Source organism: Cottoperca gobio, unplaced genomic scaffold (genome assembly GCF_900634415.1).
Source record: "Cottoperca gobio unplaced genomic scaffold, fCotGob3.1 fCotGob3_203arrow_ctg1, whole genome shotgun sequence".
NCBI classification, from domain to species: domain Eukaryota; kingdom Metazoa; phylum Chordata; class Actinopteri; order Perciformes; family Bovichtidae; genus Cottoperca; species Cottoperca gobio.
In genome coordinates, this window is record NW_021166842.1 from 26,588 (window position 1) to 36,864 (window position 10,277).

Consider the following 10,277-nt stretch of genomic DNA (forward strand, 5'->3'; position numbering starts at 1 on the left):
GATCAGAAATCGATCTGTTTTTGAAAGAGAGGAGCGACCTCTTCATGAGCTGAGAGACCCTCCATGTTTGGCAGACCTGTTTAATGTTGATCTTACTGGTCATCTCAACACTGAACAAGAGCCCACTGCGCACATGAAAGCATTCTGTGTGAAGCTCCGTCTCTTTGAGACACAACTACTTCAATGTTGCGCACTTCCCCACGCTGTCCGAAGTCAAATGTGCTTTTCCAAACGCCAAGCTTTCTGATAACGAGGGGAAACATGTGTCTGTGATCACGTCTCTCATCACAGAATTCACTCAGCACTTCCAAGATTCTTCTATCATTGAGAAAGAAATCGAGTTGTTCTCGACTCACTTCCTGATGAATGCAGAAGAAGTTTAAGAGAGTCTGCAACTAGAACTTATATATAATAATTATATACGATATTTCCCTGAAGAATCAACATCAGCTTCTCTCCCTCCCCGACTTCTACTGGAGCTTGGAAAGGTTTCCTCTGAGACGCCACGCACAAAGAATGATGAGTGTGTTCGGGTCAACATGTGAACAAACACTTTCTGTTAACTCTGAACAAAAGCAGATTGATAACCATAATGAGCGACAGCATCTCTGTGATGTCCTTCGTATCTCAAACACCAAACTTCCTCCTGACCTGCAGCATCCTTCAGTCCACAGCATCACTGCTCCCACTGAGTGCAGCGCTGTTCCCATTACAGGAGAGTTCAAACATATATTACAAAGTATTCATGAGATATATTTTTCAATAAATGCAGTAAATTAAAGTGTATAACATTTTCTAACTAACGTTAGTTGATGTGTTAACAAGCCCAATAACTTGTTTGTTTAACAAGCTTGAGATATATCCATCCCCATCTCCCGTTTCTTTAGGCAATATACCTCAAAAGTATGAGTGGCCCAGCTCTTCGTAGATTTGTCTGTATGTGGCCCTCAGTGAAAAAGGTTTGGACACCCCTGATCCTTTAAGCCTTAAAGGATCAACACTTTTCACACAGGAGTAACTAAGTGTATTTAATATTGAGCCTGGATTTCATTCCCAAATGTATAGTTAAATATACTGAAGCGATCCTTTAATTCCTGGCTGACAGTCGTTCAAACAGCTGTTCCGATTCACAGTCGGTCTTCAGGACACATACAACTATATTTAAAGTACATGTTTACTATGTTGTAACCAATATGCCCTGAAATATAAACGTGCTGCCCCTGGAGTCGGGGAGCACTGTTACTGTGTCACAACATCATAAGAATCTCCCAGCATGCTCCAGGGCTTTCTCTCACACAGTCAGCTGTGTCCTGGAGTACACAGGATAGGACATAAACTCTTGGAGGACAAACGGTCAATTCATAATAAATCTGTCTTTTTTTATATTAGTAAGTCTCATCTGAATTACGGTAGCCTTTGGTTGTGGGGTGATAGTAGCAAAAGCAAATACTATATTTATAGTGATGAGCATATAAGGAATGTCATGAGTAAATTGCACAGCAACTAATCTGTTTTGACATAATGTGCTTAATGAATTTAATGTGATTATGTGTAGATTGTCAGTTTAAATTATTATTAAGATGAATTGGATAAATGAATGAATGAACTATGTCATGGTTTCCACACTTAAGTGTGTGAAACAGGTATTGTGTGTGTATAAAAGCACCAGATAATGTCTTTAATGTCAGCTTTATTTGGATCCTGTTGTGACACCTTGCTTCTACATGTCACTTTAAAGCTGCTAGACTCTTTCTGCTCCTAGTTTTTAGAGCCCACAACTTTACTGTTTAGGTTCATTTTCAACTCTCACAGCCTCGTTATCTGACGCAGTAGGCAGCTGTTCTGCCCAGCACAAAACCATGAACACACTAAGTGTTCGGTAATAAATCGGTGTATGCCTAGCTAAATATCCAGATATCTTCCTCAGAAGTTAGTGGGGACCAAAATCAAAGCTGCTAGCACAACTCCAAAGTAACGCTAATGTCGCTCTGTATCTGCTGGATGTGTAAATAGGCAACTTTGTTTGCTAACAAGTTCACCATATCAACTTAACATTGTTGTCTTCACGGCTTGTTTCAAGCTTGTTTCCGTTGCCGCTGAGTGTCCAGGAAAATCAGTTATCTCCTATCTAAATTCTCTATGTATGTAGTGTATTTTTGGAAGGTTTAACAAGTTGGAAAAGATATAAAATCAGTTATCTCCTATCTAAATTCTCTATGTATGTAGTGTATTTTTGGAAGGTTTAACAAGTTGGAAAAGATATAAAATCAGTTATCTCCTATCTAAATTCTCTATGTATGTAGTGTATTTTTGGAAGGTTTAACAAGTTGGAAAAGATATAAAATCAGTTATCTCCTATCTAAATTCTCTATGTATGTAGTGTATTTTTGGAAGGTTTAACAAGTTGGAAAAGATATAAAATCAGTTTCACAGCCAAACCATGTCAAAGGAAGGGCCTGAATTGTAGCTTCAGGACATGTTGTACTTATTCTGTTTAAAAGTCTAGGCCAGAGTCTGCCAATTTATTAAATGTATTTAATCCAAGTAAAAAATATTTCCCCCCCCCTCTCCTTACAGTTGTATCTCCTGGTTTTGTGGATACAACTGAGTCTATATTTGTGAGCCAGTATGGGGGACTGGAACTTGTTGGGGAACCTGCTGGAGAGTGCCCAGGAACACTCCACCGTGGTGGGCAAAGTCTGGCTGACAGTGCTGTTCATCTTCCGCATCCTGGTGTTGGGTGCTGCCGCTGAGAAGGTGTGGGGCGGTGAGCAGTCTGGCTTCATGTGTGACACCAAGCAGCCCGGTTGTCAGAACGTCTGCTATGATAAGACCTTCCCAATTTCTCACATCCGCTTCTGGTCGATGCAGATCATCTTTGTCTCAACGCCAACTCTCATTTATCTGGCCCACATTCTTCATCTGGTCCGCATGGAGGAAAAGGAGAAACAGAAAGAGAAGGACTTTGCCATGCACAGTGAAAAGCACCAGCAGTTACAGGGCACTAAACCCAAGAAGGCCCCAGTTAAAGACAACCTGGGCCATGTGCGTTTGAAAGGCGCACTGCTGCGAACCTACGTCTTCAACATTATTTTCAAGAGCCTGTTCGAAGTGACCTTTATTGCAGCTCAGTACTTCCTGTATGGTTTCCAGCTCAAGTCGATGTACACCTGTGACCGTTGGCCTTGCCCTAATGTGGTGAACTGCTTCATCTCTCGACCCACTGAGAAGACGGTCTTCATATTCTTCATGTTGGCTGTGGCCTGTATCTCCCTGCTGCTCAACTTGGTGGAAATATACCATCTAGGTTTCAAAAAGTGCCACCAGGGCCTTCGTTACAGACGATCACAGGCTGCAGACGAGGCTCCCAAGGCCCTGACTGAGCCCCAAACTGTAAACTATAACTACTTTGCTGGTCATTCCGCAGTGCCTGAACCTTTCCCCACGGACTCCAAGTGCAGCATGGTAGAACTGAACTCTGCCTACAGCCCCTACAGCCCCCACAACAGCAACGTGGTTTACAAGCAGAACAGAGACAATATGGCTGTGGAGAGAAAAGACAAAGTAGGGGAAGATGATGTGAAGGAGAGGAACATCTCCAGCCCTATCTTTGAGTTGCCCATTGAAAATCAGTGCAGAAACAGTCAGTCAAGCAGGCAGAGTAGTAACAAGAGCAGGCTGGATGACCTGAATATCTAAGGATCTTCTGCATTTGTATCTAAGACTCAGGATCAACATGCATTGGCTTGTGAAAATATTTGCATGTGTATGGTAGACTATTGGGGACAAAACTATTGAGTGACCACTTAACAGATTATAGCAGTGAACAATTTTCAAGTCAAGATTTGAGAGCGTGCAGGGACAGGTTTGTAAATGTAGAACCTGTGAGAGTCAATCACAAACAGGCTTTAAAGGATATAAATGGCTCTTATGGTGAATGAGTTTCTCTGTGACACTTATATAAACTCACTATGAGTTTGTGTGTGATGGATACAACTTTGAAAATAAATTAATGGATGCTACGTCCACAATTCTGTGTTTGTAAAACAGTCTACAAAACTGCTCTTGCATTTTCTGAAGTGTCGACTTGCAGATTAATTAATGTTCAAATTTGTTTTGCACTTACTTATATTTCTGATAATGATGATTTTCCATATTTGTGGCTGATAAAGAGAACTTGAGTTGTTTTGTATACAAGCAACATGTTTACTGCAGTTGGAACATGTGACTATATGTGACTACATGTGACTACTAATATGTTTCTTGCCATTTTCTACAAAAAGTAGATATGTTGACATACATTCACATGTTATATTTACTTATTTGTGACTGTAATTGTATTAAACTGATGTGCAGCGAAGAAGTGTTCAGTCAATACTCATGTTCTAAGATCTATTGTGATCATTGATCAAACATAAACCTTTCTTTCTTACCGGTCATAAAACTTGGCACAGATATACTTTAGTGCAATTTCTTCTACGGACATGCATCTTTTCCAAAACATACCCAGTGCCGGAGGTAAGAAAGACAGCAGTAAAATGTATTTATTAACGGATCATTCATCATTCATCGCACAGATCAGGAAATGTTACAGTTTGTCAGACTGTGTTTGTATTCACATAAACCTCAGTGTTTCCCCTACCATTGCCTTGGGGTGCAGCCTGCCCCCCCCCCCCTGAAAAAAGTCACATGAAGTGAAAAACTTTAGACCTTACGATCATAAAATGCTTGACATTATGTATTAGTAATAAATCCCATGCTTCAGAACAAGCTACATCAACATATTTATTTCTCAGTGTTTTATTTTAATCTGTTAGCTCAAAATAAGAATAATGTAGAAATGTCCCAAACATTACCTTGGATTGCTATCTGGGCCGATTCGGACACATTTTTAGTAGATCTCCATCGGCTAACAAAAGGCCTATGAGAATTTGACCTTATGAAAGAAAGCAAGACAGAGGAGATTTTCCCCTGTCTGGGAACATTTTGAGCTGATCTCACCTAATAGGTATGCACATAGTAATAATAACTAGTGTAACATACTGTAACTAAATGTGACAACACAGACCATAGGTGTCCTGAAAGGCGCCTCTAAATAAAATGTATTATTATTATTATTATTATAAGAGGAAGATTGTTTATTTCACCACCCAACGCCGCAATTGTCAATCAGCTGGAGATGTCACCACCTGAGCAGCTGACTGATGGAGACTGACGCAGACTCGAGACTCCGACAGCCACGTGCATGGAAAGTCTACAACATTAAGCTTTATTGGAGAAGTTTAAATGGTAAGCTGAATTGGAAAACAGCTACTGTAATATTGTTGACTGAATTGTATATGCACAGTGATCAGCTGTTTTTAAACATTGCACCATGTCGGCAACTGCTTTTCTTCCGGAAGCGATCTTCTTAAAGGGACAGTGAACTAAAATGTCTGTTGTCAAGTGTGATGATCCGCTCATACCTGTCAACCCTCCCGTTTTTCCCGGGATTATCCCGTATTTTTACTTCTATCCCGGTGTCCTCCCGTTTAAATATGTTCCCGTAATTATCCCGTATTTCTAACCTTTAAAAAATAAAAAATAGGCCTAACTTATTAAAAAAAAGTGTAAAGTGTCCTCCAGTAGAGCAGGTGGCAGTATTATGTTTAACTTTAGCTGGAAAACGTTATCCACCAGTAAACACACAGAAGAAGAAAATAGGAACAATAACACAGAAGAAGAAAACATATGATGAGAGTCACAGTGAACGGGAGATACATGTAACTGCCAAGCAAGTTAAAACTTTATGTAAGTACCAAATGAGAGGAGACCTTTCCTTATTTATTAAAAGCAGAGTCGGGCAAACTCATGCTTTTTGTAAAGTGTGCCATTCAGATGTTAGCATCGCACACAGCGGAATAAGCGTCCAAGCGCAAGCACTCCAAGAGGCACAAAGACATTCATGTGTGATAAGAATGCTTGTCACAAATGCTTTGCGCCAAAGATAATGTAGCCCTCAGCTAGCCTTGAGGCAGGCAAAGTCTGCAACCTATGTTTACAACAGGTCCCTTGCAGATGCTAGGGACTACCACACTGAATAAAATGTATATGTGCAATTAAAATACATACATCTTATAAACATGTAATCAAAGCCAGTTTCTTCAGCTTCTTTCACAAGGTTTAATTATCGGCTTTATTCCCACCAGCCTGCAGCTTTTTAAAGTGTTTGTTCAGAACATAATCGAGCTGACAGGTTTTTCTGAATAAAAAGAAAACAAGAAAAAGAAAAATTTTGCTGAATTTTGTGCAGATATTATGACCGGCGTCTTTAACACTAAACAATAAACGGACTCATTAACTCTCAGATAGAAAGATTACGAGCTGCATTTCAGATTCAATAACAATAATAATAACACTGATGAGCAGAGTTAATGTGTCACAGCCAACATGATGCAGATTACAAGTTTTTCAAACTAAAATAAACTCCAGCTTAAAGAGAACAAGTAGAATAAAAGTGACGTTCAGAGACTGAGGGGCGGTTTTACAGACAGAGTTTAGATTAAGACAGGAATAGGCCTTAATAATAACTAGTTCATCTAAAACATTTAAGTCTCCAGCATAAAAGTGTCTTAAATTAGTTTTAGTTATTCACAGACTATAGAGTCTTGGAGTAAGGTAAGTAAGAGTAAAGGAGAACACCTGGTTAAGCCTCATTAGGTTAAGTATGAGCACATGCTGTTGGTGTGATGGTGCTCATAAACACCTGGAATGGATTCAAAAACATTAATTCTGATGTGGATCTAGAAACAGAAGTCTGACAGGTGCAAAAAGAAAACCAAACTACTGCTGCAGAGAAAAATAAAAAGAGTGGTTGATTTATATTTTCCAAAATGACATGTAGAATTATTTCTGCCTTTATAGACTCTGTGGAAGAACCTTAAACTGGCTTTAAAAAGCTTGAACACAGAGGCCAGAAGAGATTTAAGACTGGTGGGGGTCAGAGACAAACAACACGATGAATTCAGGGACTTGCTGTCTGGAATGATAGAGCAGCAGAGACCTCTGGGTGGTGCACCAGTAACCTCTGGGTGGAGCACCAGAAACCTCTGGGTGGAGCACCAGAAACCTCTGGGTGGTGCACCAGCAACCTCTGGGTGGGGCACCAGAAACCTCTGGGCGTTGCACCAGCAACCTCTGGGTGGTGCACCAGAAACTTCTGGGTGGTGCACCAGCAACACCAGCAACTTCTGGGTGGGGCACCAGAAACCTCTGGGTGGTGCACCAGAAACCTCTGGGTGGTGCACCAGCAACACCAGCAACCTCTGGGTGGTACACCAGCAACCTCTGGGTGGGGCACCAGCAACCTCTGGGTGATGCACCAGCAACCTCTGGGTGGGGCACCAGCAACCTCTGGGTGATGCACCAGAAACCTCTGGGTGGTGCACCAGCAACCTCTGGGTGGGGCACCAGAAACCTCTGGGCGTTGCACCAGCAACCTCTGGGTGGTGCACCAGAAACTTCTGGGTGGTGCACCAGCAACACCAGCAACTTCTGGGTGGGGCACCAGAAACCTCTGGGTGGTGCACCAGAAACCTCTGGGTGGTGCACCAGCAACACCAGCAACCTCTGGGTGGTACACCAGCAACCTCTGGGTGGGGCACCAGCAACCTCTGGGTGATGCACCAGCAACCTCTGGGTGGGGCACCAGCAACCTCTGGGTGATGCACCAGAAACCTTTGGGTGGTGCACCAGAAACCTCTGGGTGGTGCACCAGCGACCTCTGGGTGGGGTACCAGAAACCTCTGGATGGTGCACCAGCAACACCAGCAACCTCTGGGTGGAGCACCAGCAACCTCTGGGTGGGGCACCAGAAACCTCTGGGTGGTGCACCAGAAACCTCTGGGTGGTGCACCAGCAACACCAGCAACTTCTGGGTGGGGCACCAGAAACCTCTGGGTGGTGCACCAGAAACCTCTGGGTGGTGCACCAGCAACACCAGCAACCTCTGGGTGGTGCACCAGCAACCTCTGGGTGGGGCACCAGCAACCTCTGGGTGATGCACCAGCAACCTCTGGGTGGGGCACCAGCAACCTCTGGGTGATGCACCAGAAACCTTTGGGTGGTGCACCAGAAACCTCTGGGTGGTGCACCAGCGACCTCTGGGTGGGGTACCAGAAACCTCTGGGTGGTGCACCAGCAACACCAGCAACCTCTGGGTGGAGCACCAGCAACCTCTGGGTGGGGCACCAGAAACCTCTGGGCGTTGCACCAGCAACCTCTGGGTGGGGCACCAGAAACCTCTGGGTGGTGCACCAGCAACACCAGCAACCTCTGGGTGATGCACCAGAAACCTCTGGGTGGTGCACCAACAACCTCTGGGTGGAGCACCAGAAACCTCTGGGTGATGCACCAGCAACCTCTGGGTGGGGCACCAGCAACCTCTGGGTGATGCACCAGAAACCTCTGGGTGGAGCACCAGACGATGACCATGTAGAAGTTCAGATGAAGACGTGAGCACTAATGGTTACATAATATAACATAATAGTTACGTTGTCAGGTGATTATAGTTCCTGTCAGTCTATCTTTTTCCACAGCTTTCATGTTGCTGATCTGTGAAGCACAGTGACACACACACACACACACACACACACACACACACACACACACACACACACACACACACACACACACACACACACACACACAGGTATTTGGTATTATACGAGTAGGACTGTGGACCATGTGGTTATATTTGTGTTTCTAATGGTGTTCTTCTCCCAGAGGAAAGGAATCTGAACAGGCTTGAAGAGCCAGGGCACAGTGAGTGTGTGCCATCCACATCTGCTGTAGCATCCCTGAGAGAAGATGGTGCCACCACCTTTCAGCAGAGAACAAGATGAGCATGCATGAAAAGTTAGCCAGAGAGTTTCATGAGCAAAGCATTAAATGAAACTCTAAATGAGGATTGCATACACCCCGGACACTGATGGAAAACCAGTTCTTATGGTTCCTGTACTCCTCAGCATCAGGAGTTGATGGACACTTGATGGGAACATGACATCTATGCAGCCAGTGACTCCTGGGAAGTGGCCATATTCATAGAACTGCACTTTATAGTTGTCTCGGGCAGCAGCATCAGGGAGCTTTATATAAATACTCCTCAATTCACAAATGGCCTCGCAGACTTTGTGAACTGTTCTACAATCAGTTGCTTCACTGACGCCACACAAATCACCAGTTTCCCCATGAAACGTTCCAGTTGCCAAAAACCTGAAAGTGAGAAAAACTTGGTGTGAAGTGGGTAAAGGCCTTCTTCTTCGAGACGAGGAGGAAAGGCTCAAGCAAAGATATTATTTACAAAGCATTGTATATATTATATGTACATTCTAAAGCGGTCTGCAAAAGTTAAATCAAAGTAATTTAATGGAATAAATGCTTCCCATAAAAGTCCATGCTGCCTCACAAACAAACAATTGGATTTAAGCAGAGGTTAAACCTGCCTCCTTCAAGGATTCATTTAAGATTCAATTTAGTCCCAGAGCAGCTCTAATCCTCCCTCTTGCAACCAGATTAGTTTAATCCAGAACAAGATAAATACAGGACTATTTTAAGATGAGTCTGCAGGTCGCTGAGAGTTAGAACATCTTAATCTTTAGTCTGGGACTAGCCTTAAACCTTGACTGTGAAACCGCCCCTGATATATATCATAATATAAAACATAAGAATCTAAGAGTCTGACCATGAAGTTACACAATAAAATAAAATATTAACAGTATGAACTCCTGGAGACAGAGAGTAGCACTTACAGCTCTTACTTTACTAAATGTTAATTAGTGAATTAATTTCCCCTTTTTATCCTCTAAATGTCTCATTTCTGACTTCATGCACTGAAAGTAATTCTCGGACTTATTTTCATTCATACTAATTTCCCCCGTAAAATCAAACTCCTGCAAGTACGACCACAAAATACATACGCGTTCATGTGTGGTCCTAAAAGGTCTTAAAGGAAACCCAGAAACTCTGCTCTGGTTTCATGACACATTGACTGTTACGATCCGTCTCAGTGTTTCCAGCTGTGTTCTGTAAACTAGTCCTGATAGACTCACTTCACACGTTCTGCAGAGAAGCAAACAGTTCGCTGCTGAGGAAAGTGGAATATTCAGCAGCTGAAGAGACAAACATGTTTCTCAGGAGTTAACAGAGTAAATACTGCAGTTCACCAGGACAAGTCCGAAACGTTTTCTGCATCCGACTTTCAGAAACTTCCTTCACATTGTTACAACTTCTGCTCCGAG

The 10,277-nt window shown here is 42.9% G+C and overlaps 1 protein-coding gene across 1 annotated transcript; it reads left to right on the forward strand.

Moving 5' to 3' along the window:
- Positions 1 to 2,628: 2,628 nt before the first annotated feature.
- LOC115004860 (gap junction alpha-3 protein-like) lies at positions 2,629 to 3,794 on the forward strand. The gene has a single exon (XM_029426588.1). It carries the CDS (start codon positions 2,629 to 2,631, stop codon positions 3,697 to 3,699), a length of 1,071 nt encoding a protein of 356 aa, XP_029282448.1. The 3' UTR covers positions 3,700 to 3,794.
- Positions 3,795 to 10,277: the final 6,483 nt, after the last annotated feature.